At 44.2% G+C, this 16,212-nt stretch overlaps 1 protein-coding gene across 1 annotated transcript in view; it reads right to left on the reverse strand.

Annotated features, from left to right (window-relative positions):
- Positions 1-16,212, reverse strand: part of LOC147889161 (protein unc-13 homolog) — a 224,734-nt gene that overhangs the window by 51,948 nt on the left and 156,574 nt on the right. The window contains exon 19 of the mRNA XM_087391455.1: positions 10,208-10,386. Within this exon, the coding sequence (XP_087247581.1) occupies positions 10,208-10,386 (179 nt within the window). The remainder of the gene's footprint in view (positions 1-10,207; positions 10,387-16,212) is intronic.

Raw genomic sequence — 16,212 nt, forward strand, 5'->3', positions numbered from 1 at the left:
GTGGACGATGCAATGCCCAAATCTGATCAGCTCTGTCTGACACCCAAGGTGGTAACAACAAAACTTTATATAGAGAAGAGACTGTGATATGAGACAACTTCAAAGGATGAATAGAAGAATATAAAGGAAGAAGAGTCCAATCCTGAAGCTGTCTCGAAACTCTATTGGCGGTACTGGCTGAAATGGTTGCATACCCAAACCATATTTTGCAGCAGCCAAAGGGAAAGATAAAATAATGCCATCATCATTGATAACATCTGCAACAACTGCAACCCCTTTTGAATTAAGAAAGTAAGAGCGTCGAGGCTCTTGCAAAGCCAACGGAGTAGAGAAAGCCCGTGACCAATGGATGCTCACCGCTTGCAAAGAGTTACCCTGTAAAGAGTCTCTTCCATTCCATGCCAAGTGTGAAAGAATATGCTTCCAAACTATATGTGAAACTCGAAATTACTTGCCATATTGGACAATAGTGCATGCCAAAACCATATTTTGCAGCAGCCAAAGGGAAAGATAAAATAATGCCATCATCATTAATAACATCTGCAACAACTGAATATGTGAAACTTGAAATTACCTGCCATATTGGACAATAGTGCATGCCCAAACCATATTTTGCAGCAGCCAAAGGGAAAGATAAAATAATGCCATCATCATTGATAACATCTGCAACAACTGCAATCCCTTTTGAATTAAGAGAGTAAGAGCGTCGAGGCTCAGCAAAGCCAACAGAGTAGAGAAAGCCCGCGACCAATGGATGCTCACCACTCGCAAAGAGTTACCCTGTAAAGAGTCTCTTCCATTCCATGCCAAGTGTGAAAGAATATGCTTCCAATCAGAAAACATCTAAGAGACCATATGACAACCTTTGATTTTGCCTTCAATACAGCCCAGAAGAAAATCCCACTGTGTGGGTTGCCAAAAACCAAATGCAAGAGTAGTAATGTGAACCAATAAGGAACGCATCCTAGCCTCCCAAGGCTGATCATCTTGAAGAAACTGAAGCACCATCTTGCCTTTTTGAGCTAAAATGTGCAAATGTATATTAAGAATATTCAGCCCTCCTTGCAATATGAGCGAGCACAGTCTCTGTACTGGAAGAATCCGCAAGCTTTTCTTGCCATGCTTTGATCGCCAGAAAATTTCTATAATGGTGGACATGAAGGAAGACAAATCCTTCTTAGTGAAAAGAACCAATGGCAGATAGATCTGAATATAAGCCACCAAAATAGACTGAACAACGCAAAGTCTAACATGCAACGGCCAAGTAGCCAATTTCCAATATTGCAGTTTTTTCTTCAATTTAGCAAGCACCCAGTCAATCTATTGGCGAAGGGTAATGCTCCAACCTAAAGGATATCCAAGATGACGTATCAATTGAGTTGGCAGAACAATTTCCCCCGGCCATAGCAACCTTTGCCAACCCTGGGTATGCAAAGGCAACAAACAAAATATATTGTTTGATGCATATGTAGTGCAGACAGTATTATATGGAGTGGAAGTATGGGGAGGCAACATTTCAGCCTCTACATGGAATGATATTGAGAAAATGCAAAAAGCTTTCCTAAGGAGACACCTTGGTGTCAAACCCACTACTGTTGGAAGGAGAGTCCTAGTGTGTGTGGTCCTAGTGTGTGTGGTCCTAGAGTCCTAGGAGTGTCCTACAGTTGTGTGAGTGTGAAGAGTCTTGAGGCCACTTGTGCCACCTCATGTGGTAGGTGTGATTCCTCCCCTAGATTATAGAATCTAGATTCTCTTGTGTGTGACCTCATCTATGACGTGTCTGTGTGGGAAGATAAGGCTTGCCCAGCCTATAAAAGAGGCTATGTACTTGCTGTAATCAATCAATCAATCAACATCAGTTCGTGCCTCAGCTCTTGTCTCCAATCATGTGTCTCTCACCCTCTCCCCATTTTCAACAGTTGGTATCAGAGCAGGTCTTCCCTGACTGAGCTCTTGCGGACCCGAAGCTGCCCACGCTGCTGCTCCAGCTCTTGCCCATGCTGCAGCTCCTGCCCACACAACTGCTGCTCTACGCTGCACCTCTCTGCCCACGCTGCTGCTCCTGCAACAGTCGCCATTGAGCCCGCAGCAAGCAGCAAACAAACCCGCCATCCTGCGGATCTTCTACCCACTCCTCTGTTCGCTCTTCTACCCGCCTTTGCTGCCCTACCTCGTAATCCTACCCGCTACCTCTCTCCTTTGCTGAGCCACTCTAGTTCCACTCTCTTCTCCTCTCCTTCCTCGAAGCACTCCCTCTTCTTCGTTTGTCTCTCCACATGAGCTCCTGCTCTTTAGCCTCAGCATCAGTGTACAAGAGCCCGTATCAGCTCGGACCTATGCCTCTCCATTGACCAGCAAACAGGCCGTACAGCCGTACGGACTGTACGGACTGTTGCGCCGTACAAACAGGCCTACTGTCCGTACAGCCAGCCTTAATGTGCACTATCTTCTGCAAACAGTCCGTCTGAGATATTCTGCCTGCTCTCATGCGACTGACGACCTTGTGAGGGCCGTGGCCATTGACTCGCACGTCGCAGCTCTTCTGGTTTGCAGTTCATGCTTCCGTGCTGATCTGTGTTGCCCATGCTTCAGCAAACTGTTCCGCCTTTTGCTCAGCTTGACTGCCCTGCTGTGAACTCCGAGGTATGCTGCACTATCTTGCTGCCCGTGTCAAAATCGCCGCCACATTTGGAGGGGATTCAGACCGATTAGAAGAGCGGCTTGTTCCAGCCCATTTCTAAGCTCAAAAATTGCGCTTTTCAAGAATTTTGCCTCATTTTGGGTGAATTTGTTGGGGCTTTTATGGTCTGAAGCTTCCCTAGTATTGCTAGAACACTATGCTCTAGGAAATTTTGAAAAGCCCCAATTTTCTGCAAACCCTAATTTTGCAGCAACCCTAACCCAAAAATTTAGGGCTTTTCTGTCCTGTGTCTTCCTTTGGCATAATTGAAGCAGGGATTTAGACACTGGCTGTAATAACAGCTAAGACCTTCCCACCAATGGATAGCATAAAAAACTCCTCGTTCATCGAGAAATTCTCAGGGAGCAATTTCCCAACTTGGCAGACGAAACTCCGGCTTCTTCTTATGCGAGTAGGGACATGGAATATCACCAATGGCAAGGAGCCAAAACCCCGAAGTGATGATGCTAGAATCAGTTGGTGGAAGAACCAAAATGATAAAGCAATGGCTATCATTGGCCTAGCTTTAGCTGACAACCTTATCCACCATGTGGATTTTGATAAGACTGCAAATGACGTTTGGGAAAAATTAGAGAATTTGTTTGGAAATAAGATCAATAATTCCAAAGTATTTCTCAAACAAAAACTCTTCAAGCTCAAGATGAAGGAAACTGAAACCCTCAATGAACACTTGAGCAATCTTGGGTCAATTCTCCAACAATTATCTGCCATCCGAGCCATTGTTGAAGATGATGATCAAGTTGCTGTACTTCTCTCAAGTATTGAAGACATTTCCAAGTACAATGAGATCCTTGCTGTCCTAAGAGTCAGCCGCAATATGAGCTTTAAGGATATGGTAGCTCATCTCATTGATGAGGACCGTAGGCTTACAGAGAAAGCAGAATCTTCCTTCAAATCTGGCAAAGCATTCTTTCTCAAGAATAAGCCCAAGAAGAAAGGAAAACCTCTTAAATGTAATTACTGTCAGAAACTTGGCCATAAAGAGGATCGTTGCTTCAAGAAGACGGCGAAGGTACAAGCCAAAGAACATGCCAATGTGGTTGCGGAGCAGAGCGAGGACGAAGACGACGAAGCTACACCTTCTGGACCTGAGGAACAAGCCTACACTGCTGCTGTTTCTGGTCTATCCCTCCATGAGGTGATAGATGAAGAGTGGGCTTTCTAGAGTCATGTGTGTTAGGTACTCTGCCTTGGGTAGTCCCCCTAAAATGATGTAATAATTTGTCATTTTGTGTGCCTTGTCCTATAAAAGGCTCCACTTATTTCCATGTACCCAGTTATGAGACAGGGGGGTTGTTATGTCTTTCCTTTATCAGGCCTGGCCGAGTTCCAGGATGTTGGTGTACTCCCTAGGCCTATGAGTTGGTCATGCATCCATGCTCAAATTTAAGTCTCTGATCACGTTGACACCTAAGCCATGAGAGTGCTTGGTTCAACCTCTGAATTATGCTCAGCTGTTAGCCTATGAGATTGTCTGGGATGCATAGTCTGGAAGATGTCATAGATTCTCACCCTAGCTCCAAAGGGGGGTTTGTTGGAATCGGAGTCCTAGTGTGTGTGGTCCTAGTGTGTGTGGTCCTAGAGTCCTAGGAGTGTCCTACAATTGTATGAGTGTGAAGAGTCTTGAGGCCACTTGTGCCACCTCATGTGGTAGGTGTGATTCCTCCCCTAGATTATAGGATCTAGATTCTCTTGTGTGTGACCTCATCTATGAGATGTCTGTGTGGGAAGATAAGGCTTGCCCAGCCTATAAAAGAGGCTATGTACTTGCTGTAATCAATCAATCAATCAACATCAGTTCGTGCCTCAGCTCTTGTCTCCAATCATGTGTCTCTCACCCTCTCCCCATTTTCAACAACTACTCCATACTCAATACTTCTGTTGGAAACGGGAAGGAGACCGATTGAATTTCATGCATTGATCAGAGTTATGCAATACCTAATAGAGGTGCAGCAAATGCAACCTCATAGGCTGCCTCATAAAGCATGGAATGCCAGCACAAAGCTTCAAAAGAACTACAAAAGTAAGGTCATCTGCACAGGATGGGCAACCGACATAAGAAAATGGTTCAGCAAATGGAAAGTGGAAGCATATTTGATCATGCCGCCTGAAAAGGTCAACATGCAAGAGTTTCAACTATCTTTACTGAGCACTTTGCGGAATCACTGGTTGACAAGTGAAAAGAGGGTAAAGCTGGAATATTACCAAGACAACATAAATCCCACATGTTGGTCTACATACATGTCCGTAGAGACTCATGCTCAATCTTATATTAGCACACCTATCCCCCTTCTATATCGCAGAAACATGGCCAGGTTCCGTACCAGATCTCACACATTTGCCATTGAGCAGGGAGCTTGGATACACCAACCTAGACATGCTAGAGTCTGTACCCTTTGTGACATGCAGACAGTTGACACGGAGGCACATGTAGCTCTACAGTGCCCCCGATATGCACATATCAGGGAGGACTACCAGCAGATACTGGGGAACTCCGCTCAGTTGACATCAATTCTCTCCACTGCCTCTCCGGCAGCATTGGGATCTTTTGTCACTCGTCTTTTTACCTGTCGTCAGGAACTCATGGACTCCTGACCCCTCTCCTTGAGGAGACTCTTTTTACATTGTATCGAGACGGGTCCCATGGGTCATTTTTGGCCCCTCGAGGATGCTAATAAATTCTACTTCTACTTCTCTCTCTCTCTCTCCATGTAGCTTTACAGTGCCCTCGATATGCACATATCAGGGAGGACTACCAGCAGATACTGGAGGACTCTGCTCAGTTGACATCAGTTCTCCCTACTGCCTCTGCGGCAACGTTGGAATCTTTTGTCACCCGTCTTTTTACATGTCGTCAAGAACTCATGGATTCCTGACCCCTCTTTTTTAGGAGACTTTCTTTACATTGTATAGAGATGGTCCCATGGGTCATTTTTGGCCCCTCGTGGACGTTAATACATTAAACTTCTTACTACTACTCTTCCGCACGAGATCATGCTAGCAGAGTTTGGAGCTACTCCCCTTGCATTGGATGCAGCGTTTCAATCGGTCATGTATTTGCATAGGGTTAGGGAATTTGGAGACTCAGCAGCAGGCAGAGCTCGGTTGCCATGGTTAGCACTTGCATCTTCTATGGAGTTGGCACGATCTGGGGCCCGATACTGCTGGTACTTCAGACTCACTAGGTGGCTCACATCTCTTGGACTAGACATGGATAGACTGCCTCCCTTCCGATACAGCATAGATGCCCCTCATCTCGAGTTGACTCGCCACGAGCTTAGCCAGGTCACGAGAGCAGACTTGCTGCAGCTTCATACGTATCGCACTTGGATTTATCCCACGCAGCTTCCGACGAAGATGGCCACATATCGTGACCACTTCCTTCGGATCTCAGAGGATGGATTTGTCATTCCACCAGGCTATACAGGTATCCACATGTCCCACTCACTGAGGATTGCCCTTGGCCAGCTTAGAGTCTCTTCGCATCAGCTCGAGATAGAGGCTGGTAGGATGCGACGCATGGAGGATGGACGGCGACCAGGCCGAGAGACCAGGATCTGCCCTTGTTGCACCATGGGAGAGGTGGAGTCAGAGGAGCACTTCATTTGCAGATGCCCACTATATTATGAGCTCAGAGGTAGATTCCACTGTCTCTTCACGGATGGCTTTGGACCTCTCTCACGAGTGATGGACTACGAGGATCAGCATTGCCTAGCTCTTTATGTCAGGGAGGCCACCCTAAGGTAAACAAGTCAAGGTTTCTCTATTTGCAAACAGAAAACTGTTACAGGAAAGGCTTCGACGAGACTACCTCAGAGACCATCAGCACATACCGGAGCGTGATAGAGCCCAGCCTGATAGAGCTCAGGCACACGCTATACCAGAGGACAGAGACCAGGAGGAGCACGAGGAGGTCAGAGCTCACACAGGACACATGCCTCCACCCTGTGGATGTACATATGAGATGGTTTGTAGACGCCGCAGGATCTTGTTACATAGGGGACGTACTCGTCACTTCATCTCCAGACGATCCAGGATGATGGCAGCTTTTCGGAGGAGACTTACTCACGGAGATCTCGCCCCACCAGCCGCTCACCTCACCTTTGCTCAGATTTGTACTCTCATAGCAGGAGGCAGAGTCGATGGACAGGATTTCCAGTATTGTTTTGGTTCTCAGACTCCGTGACACCTGGACTTGTATCTTTGCATTGGCATATTGTACTCATCCCCCCATTTTGCACCCAGGGGCGGTTTCCTTGCATCTAGTTTACTTTGTTTTTAGGCTCAGATTTGACATTATGTACTTTCACTTGTATTGTATTGCGTAGCACTTAGATGATATTCGACGATGCCTCTTCTTTGTGGCACGTTGATTTTGTGCTATCTTGTACGCAGAGTTCTTGATGTCCCATGGGCCCATTTTGGCCTTTAGTGGACAATAATACACTTTCTTTCTTCTTCTTTCTTTCTTCTCTCTCTCTCTCTCTCTCTCTCTCTCTCTCTCTCTACTTGGCCGTGTGTGCTGATTGGGCCCGCGTTGTCTACCACCTAACTGACGTTGACATGGCCTCGTGTCGCACATGCCGTTGTCACTGATTTATCGTGCACCGCGCTCGATGATTCACTGCCTGTATAAAGCCTTGTGTGTTGTTTTCCACCACATGTCCCTGAAGCTCTGTCCCCCTGCAGGTCTGTCCCTGACTGCGCTGAGTCCTGACCCACTGCAGTCTGGTTGTTAGCAAACTGCCGGTGGCTGCCAAGTGCTAGCTGCGGCGATCGTGCCATCAGACTCTTCCTCTTGTGCCACGTTAGCTGCGCCGCGTTCAACCTATGCCTCTGGTTGTCTACCGTGCCTCCCGCCGCTAGGCATTTACTCCCACTGAAGTCGAGGGTCACCGGCACATGTCCACTACCCCATCGAGTCAAGTGAAGCTGCCACGTGGCACGCCAGCTAGTCTACCCACGCATTGCCAGTCTGCTTGCTGCCTCGTCACGGGGACCCTCAATCAGTCTGCTGCGATTGCATCACATCAGTATGGGCTGCATTACTAGTCGCGTGATAGCGCGACCAGGACACGTGGCGAGCATATTGTGAGACTGGTGCGACCAGGACACATGGCAAGCAACGGCGCGATGGCACCCACCTTTCTACCGCAACTCCTCTGCAGTTGCCACATGTTCATTCAGCAATGTCTGCCATTGCGTGTCTGCACGTATGTCTACCTTTGTCGTCGCCATGTGTTCTCTCCTCGCCCATCCTGCCCTCCAGTCTGCCCTCACGTTGCCACGTGGTCTCTTCCAGCTTTCTCCTCTCCCTCCGAACCTCCCTCCTCTTCCGAACCTCTAGAATGCTTCCTCGGACCTCCTCATACCTGCCACGTGGCTGGTATGGTATTAGCGTCCATATAGAATAGAATAGAAACTCTTGAAAGTAGGAACATCTAGTACAAGTATTGATAGAAATAAGAAGTTGCATAAACTCAAATTCATAAGTGAAAATATAAAGTTTGCTAAAAACATAGCACAATTAGTGCCCTTGGGGATTACTATAATTTGTTGAAACAAAGAATCACCTATTGTGAATTGTGATGTAAAGATTATCTAAAAGAAAATCATGGACTATGAGTTGTGGAATTTCTACTTACCTCATTGGCATCAAAAAGTAGCAGGACATGTCACAGACATAATAGTATCTTGACCTGAGTCTAATAAGCACTTGTACACAGACAAACATACTGGACTTCAATCACTTCTGTGGCTAATGAGGGGACACAACCAGTAATGCCAGCATACGAGAAAGGAAGCAGCCAAAGTAGTCATGACTCCTTGCAATGACACCTAACCATATGAGAAAGGCAGCAGCCAACGTAGTCATGATTACTTACACTGACACTTGACCATAAACATTTTAAGAACAAGAATTGAGAAGGAAGCTAGTTGGCCAAATGCTCTGCTGAGCATAGAAAAATCTGCATCAATAAGCTGTAGCAATTTTGACCAAATTTTTTAAAGAGGAGTGCGTGTCCATTGATAAGAAAATAATCAATACCTGTAGACTCAAGATAGGCTTTTCTACTTTGAAAGAAGCATGCACACAATAGTGAATGTAAAAGAAAGCCTTGTAGGTTTGAATAGTTCAAATATCAGAGTTCTATGTCTTGCTAGCCCATTGCAACCCAAACTGAACCCCTTTTCAGATTTTCACATGCGGTGTCAAAGCTGTTCATACATTCTCTTCTAGAGACGTCTACTAACAGTGCGTGATTCTGAAGTGAAACGTACTGCAGAGAAGTCTCTATTTGCAAGACTAAGGGAAAAGTAAGCCAATTTATTATTCTTTTTTGTGAGGAAAACAAATTATCGTCACATTAATGCACATCAATTACAATTCTGTTTGCTTCAAAATTTTAGCATAATTATCTGTATTTTTAATAGACTCATCATTGCATTTCTTAAGTGAATTAGACTCCTTCGCTTCACCCATACGAATCTGATGACTCTAACCAAAACTCCAAACCCTGCTGCCAAACGGATGTCATGGATTATTTAGATCAGCAGATTATTAATCTGCAATCAAGTTGGTTGTCTTTTGTTGTCTCCTATGGCTTTGGATTTACTTGAATTAAGGCCATTACACAGATAGTCGTACATCTTGCCTCTACTTACATTAACTAAGTATTTAAATACAATCGATAATGTACACCAATTCCTGTTGTAGCATGAGATCCACAGCATGGCAAAATATTAACGTGCAATAAGTGTGACATCCACACACACAACACCAACCCAGAACCCAGCGAAACCTGGCTTTCAAAAAATTGCTACAAAGACGAATTGCCAACACAAATGCTAACTGCTAAATTATTCATCACATTGCAAAACCAGGCAATGTGCCATGGAAAAGCACCACTATTTCTTCTGTTTTTTCAGTTATCCAATGTGCGAGCTGCGTCATGAAGGTGTTTCATTTGCCACATGCAATTTTTCCAATGTCTGTAACATGTATTGTCATGAAACACATGCTAAAAGTTACAGTTAAAGCCACTTTTCTCGTCCAAACTTCACTAACATCAGGACAAAAACTATAAGAATTTGCCAGACATTATAGTTTTAAGCTAGCACTATTTCAAGCACATGCTGAAGTCAAAAGGATAAACACGCCTATTTGCATGAACAAAAATTTCAGGACAACATATGAACACTCTCAAAAAGTGCCTAGTTTCATGAAATACAGCGCTAAAATCTACTCTTAAAGCCACTGGTCTCTAACTACCTCCACTAATATCAGGACAACAATTATGATAAGTTGTCAGATATTATAGCTTAAGCCAGAACTATTTCCAGCACATGCTGAAGTCAAAAGAATGAACGTGCATATTTGCATAAATGAAAGTAACAGTACAACATATAAACATGCGCATAGTAGAGCTGAAAACTCAAAGCAAATGCATTGCATCGGTCCATTTGTTTCTGACAGAAATTGATTTTTTGAAGAGGAAAGCTTACGTATAGTGTGTTTAGGCAAACACACATCCTGGATGTAGTCAGAAGGTTGATTTCACTCATACGTTTTTCATCCAGAACCTTACTTTCCATCAGCTTTTTTTTTGAGAATGCTTTAACCACTGTATCTTTCTTGTAACGGGTCAACCCTGGCAGGGAAGGTATGAGATCTGCCACATTGCCTGTCAAAAGCAAAAACCCAAATCTTCAGATTTCCTAATTCAAGGAGCCCTGTTTGATCATTCTATCCCACACCAGTAGTACATAGTACAACAATATAGGCATCTATATGTCACATGAGAGTGTTTACCTTGCTAGATGAATGCAAGTATTCAAACCTATGCTAGCACCTGCAATCCATCACCTCAAAGAAGGGATGAATAATGAATGCCAAATTTACTTGGCCAGTCACATATGGTATTTGTCAACCTCATTTGGTGGTCAAACATTATCCTTGTGTCCACAAAAAACTTAGGGCGATGCATATTTTATGCCCTAGCATCATAACCTGAACTAATATAAACATGATGGTGCTGGTTTGTAGGACAAAGAACCGCCAGGCTGATGGGCCACAGAACTAACACAAAGCACAGGGCAGGTTGGGAACATTACAAGATGATGTTCGCTTCAATGTTCAATATTGAACGCCATGCACTGTATGCTACTTGCATGCAGCTCGTAGATTCATCTTGCAAAAGAGAAGCCTGCAGCTAGTAGGTTCATAGGTGGATACTTGAGGTTGATGAAAATTGTCAAAACAAAGAAAACATATCAAGAAAGTGAAAAGGGACCAGGCACTATTACTCTCAGGTGGATCTCTTTGTAAAGAAATGACACATCTCCGTAGTCAATGTGTACATGAGCTCTAACTAAGATGAGTAGTGGGGTCCCTTCCCAATATGGGAATGGAATCAAGGCAGACTTCGCAGCGGAGCATGGATGCCAAAGAAAAGGGTCCTATTAAACCAGTCAGACTCATCAGCCATGAACACCTCAGCCCGCACGAAGTTAAACTGGATGCATAACTCTTTTCATCTGTATTTGATGCCTGTCAAAGCTAAAGACTGGGATGGATTGGTAGAAAAACTTTATCCAAATGGCATGCTATAAAGGGATAGAGTTTAGGGTCTTCAAACTGCTGCTGATAATTTAAGGGAAGAGAGTCTAAGGTTCATAAATCTGAAGTTTCAAGTGCAATAGGCACCTTAGGACTCTAAAGGGGGAAAAGGATTCCCAAATAGGTTACACTGCGTAGTCTGAGCTGATCCAGTGGCAAATAATGATATATACCTTCATAAGGCCAGAATATATCCAATTACAAATTATAAGTTTTATAGCACAAGCAAAAGGACAAAGGAAAGAAAGAAATTTGTAAGTGACTTCAGACAAAATTATTAAAATTTTTAAAAAAAATGTTTTAAAAAAAGTGAAATATAAATAAAAGTTTCTTAGTAAGCAAAGGTACACTTATGTTCTCATTAGTACCCAAGCACGCTGCCATCTGGGTTTTGAAAGATTCCAGAATCTCTTGGGTAAACCTAGTTCTTACTAAGCTTTGAAATCCCAACCAAACAACAAAAACTTTGATAGCAAAAAAGAAGAAACAAAACAGAGAAATGCAAAGAGAAAGCGAACAAGAAAGACAGCGTTCGAGCGATCGAGCGAGCGAGTGAGCGAGAGAGAGAGAGAGAGAGAGAGAGAGAGAGAGAGAGAGAGAGAGAGAGAGAGATGATATGATATGCTGTCGAGAAATTACGTCAGTTGATCAAGACATGGTATGCCACAAGTGAGTGTCCGAAGAGAGAGATGAATTTGAATTTCAGGATGACTGATCCTCTAAATCCAGCCCATATGATGTCTTTTTCAGGAGCATGAGGAAGTATATCCCAAGTCCACCAATTGCTCGCGTGAGACCCTTCAGAATCTATGGGACTGGCGATCATTAATAACTAACAGTGATCCCTTACATCCAGTAAAAGAAAATAATACAAACTTGTTATGCAGCGAGCACTTGTTGGGCTAGCTTGTATGCTACTCCAACTACCTTGTTGCGGGGTTCAAAAACCTCTTTTATGAAGCTTTTGGCTGGCTGCTCTAGCAGATTTTTTCAATTGTTTCTATTGTCTCCATAACCTTCTCTGATGTGTGCGTAGGCTTTACATCTCAGAAGTATATGCTGTTCAATTTCCACCTCCCCCCTGGGGCAGATTTTGTAGGTCCTTTCTTCTCAAGGGATCCTGGGTCGTGCCCACCTGCTCCTCTCCACCTCTAGATCATGTGAACTGGTCTTCATTTTGTAGATTAGATGCCTTTCGAACATTGATATGCTTCCCCAAGCTATTTCTACATGCCATAGCTGTCCATTGGGTTAACTTCTTGTTTGTAGAACTGCATCTTTGTCCCTAGGTTTTGCCACAGTTTCTGTAGCATTTTCTCCGTCACTATGACTCTAATTTCACATGCATCTTCTGGTATAACTGTTAGAATTATAGATATAATTCAGCAGTGACCAATGTAATATAATAAGTTAGTTAGGGGCACTTTTCCCTCCTTTAGAGGTTTTGCCCCCTAACTACAGTTAGTTCACTAACGATGGTTAGTGACTACTAAGGTTTTGTCACTAGGACAAAACCTTATCCTTCTCACTTTGTGTTGTACTCTTTACACTCTATTCTATTGCAACTACAGCTTCCAAGCTTCCTACTCTCTCACTCCCTCTTGCTCTCACTATCTCCCTCTCCTTCATTTGGTATCAGAGCAGGTCCAAGAGCTTTGAGCTCCTTGCTCCCTTCAGTTCCAACACTCAGCCTCAATTTTCAGTCTGCTCCAATCTGTCCGTACAGTCCGTACGACTGTACGGAATTCTGACGCAAAGTGTCGCCATTTGCGTACATCGCCGTACAAGTGTCGCCATTTGCGTACATCGCCGTACAAGTGCTCGCCGTACAATTTCGTCTGCCGTACAGCTCCGGTACAGCCTTCTTACTGCTTCCGTACAAGTCGACGTACCACATCCGTACGTTTCGGAAAAGGCGTGCGTACATCTCCGTACAGGCGTCCGTGCATCTCCGTACAGGCGTCCGTACATCTCCATACACTGACTGTACAGCGCCGTACAGGGTGTCGTGTCTGTCGCAGGAGCATCGGTACACTCCACCGTACTGCCGTACACACTGACCGTACAGTTCGTACAATCTGTCCTTGCAGATCTGCACCAGTCGCTGTCAGCCTCGGGTGCTCTTTGACAGGCTCATTCTTCAGAAAACTACAGTGTGGTACATTGTTTTGGAGTAAATTTGGGGCATTTTGTAGATTGCAGACATTACAATCATTGGGCAAGTTTGGAGCTATATCAAGAGCAAAATTGCAGATATAGTCTAAAATTTGGGGCTTTTGTATTAAAATTGCAGATTTGGGGCTTTTAGCATTTTTACCCCTTTCTGGCTGCAATTTCTAGCCACAAATTGGGGCTTTTGTGTTTGGAGAGCATTTTTTGGAGTATTCAGTACATACTGCCTTTCTTGGAGTGTTTGGAACACTTTTGGCAAATTTTGGAGAGTGTTTTATGCTTGGACAGATTTCTGACAGCTCAAGTGCAGAAATCTAAGTTGCATATACAGCCCGTGCTTAGCTGTGTTTTTGGGAGTTGTGCATTTTATTCCCAGTAAGGGAATTCAGCTTTGTATCTGCTTCAATCTCTTTCTCAGATATGGCCCATCAAAATCAGAATGAGTTCCAGTTCGGTGGTCTTTCACAGGAAGACAAATTGGATGGTACCAACTACTCCCTCTGGAGTTTCATGGTACGTAATATTCTGATTTCTCGCAATTTATGGGATTATGTCAATGGGGATGAAATCCGACCAGCAGATATTGCACCTGCTACCCCTCCTCAGCAAGGAGGTGGAAGAGGTCGTGCACAAGGTGCAGCTGCAGGACAAGTTGTTGGTGCAGCTACAGTCAATACTCCTGAGCAAAAGAGATGGGATTCACGGGATGCCTTAGCCTTGTCATGCATCTCTCTTTCAGTGAAAAGATCAATCATTCCGCATATCCGGTCGTGTAAGACCTCCAGGGCAGCGTGGGATATTTTGGAAAGCATGTATGCAGCACGGAATGATGCCAGGGTATCTTTTTTAAAAAGAGAGTTGAGCAATACACATATGGAGGAGGGTGACTCCATGTCAGCCCACCTCACTAAGCTACAGGATCTCAGAGAGCAGTTGTTAAACATAGATGAAATTATTCCTGATTCAGAGATGATTACAACCACTCTGAATTCTCTTCCTGAGTCTTATCTCAGCTTTCACACTTCGCTGAATTTATCATTGAGGGGGGGTGCAAATCCTCTTTCTTTTCATGAGTTGATAGGACTTCTGCTTCAGGAAGAGCAGACCAGGAAAAATTTGGCTTCACGTGCAGGTGAACAAGCCATGCTCTCAAAATTTAAATAAAAAACAAAGGGACAGGCAAAGACAGCAGCAAATCAGCCTTCCAGTGGGTCAGGACAGCCTTCACAAAAGGCTAAAAGTGATGCAAGCAAGCCCAAAAAGAAGGGTTTTTGTCACTACTGCAAAAAGCCAGGTCATCACATAGCAGAATGCAGGAAAAGGATTGCAAAGGAAAAGAAAAACAGCTCAGGAATGGCTGTTTCAGATTCAGCCCCTTGTGCATCTGACAGTGGGGATGCTGCAGCCAACTTTGTTGGTCAAGATTATGCCTTTTTATCTTGCATTTCTGATTCTAGGTTGGCTGTTCCAGATGCTCGGGATAGTACAGCCTCTTGCAATGATGATACATATGCTTTTTTGACTTGCAGTTTTGACTCTTCTACAGATGCATCTGCTTTCAGTGTTGATGAAACACTGAGCACATGGTATTTTGACAACGGTGCATCCAAGCACATCACTTCGAGGAAGTGTCTTTTTACTTCCTTGCATCCACCTCCTGTTGGTAAGAAAGTCACTTGTGCCAACAACTCCTCATATTCAGTACGTGGCACAGGAGAAGTTGAGCTCACTGCAATTGATGGCTCAATTTTCAGACTTTCTGATGTCTTATATGTGCCTGGCATAACCAAAAATCTCCTTTCAGTGTCCACTCTTAACAGAGGGGGATTTCAGGTCATCTTTGAGGATGACAAATGTGCTGTCCGGGACAGGGAAGCTAACTATGCCTTAATGTTATCTGGTACTCTGCTGCGTGGGCTTTTTCAGCTTGATATTTTTGAGAAAAGAGCAGCTCATGCTTTCGCAATTTCTACCCCTACAGTTGCCCTGCAAAATGCAGAATTATGGCATGCCAGATATGGCCACATGCATTACAACAGCTTAATGACACTTCAGAAATTTTCAATGGTTGATGCATTGCCACCTCTTGAGATACCTCCTCCACATGCATGTGAAGGGTGCATTTTAGGTAAAATGCATAGATTTCCCTTCAAGAAGGATGGTTCAGTTAAAGCTGTTCGCAAATTGCAGCTTATACACAGTGATGTCTGTGGTCCCATGAGGACTCCGTCATTGGGTGGTCATCTCTACTTTGTCACATTTATTGATGACTACTCCAATTTTACTTGGGTTTATGGGCTGAAAAAGAAATCTGAAGTGTTCACAGTGTTTAAACACTTTTCAGCCATGGTTGAAAATGAAACCGGGCTCAAGATACAGACATTACGCACGGATAGAGGTGGGGAATACCTATCTGCAGAATTTGATGCTTTCCTCAAACAAAAGGGTATTGTGCATCAGCTCACAGTCAGGCTGACCCCTCAGCAAAATGGCAAAGCTGAGAGGAAAAATAGAACCCTCATGGAGATGGACAGATGTATGCTGAAAAGCAAACACATGCCTCATAAATTCTGGTTAGAGGGTTTGATGTGTGCCAATTACATTTTGAACAGGGCTCCCACTAAGGCTTTAAAAACAAAAACTCCTTTTGAGGTCTGGAATGACAGAAAGCCTTCAGTGGATCACTTCCGAGTCTTTGGATGCCTTGCCTATGCACATG

This window comes from Dipteris shenzhenensis, chromosome 20 (genome assembly GCF_047967505.1).
Source record: "Dipteris shenzhenensis isolate YYH24624 ecotype China chromosome 20, Dip_SZ_1.0, whole genome shotgun sequence".
Lineage (NCBI taxonomy): Eukaryota > Viridiplantae > Streptophyta > Polypodiopsida > Gleicheniales > Dipteridaceae > Dipteris > Dipteris shenzhenensis.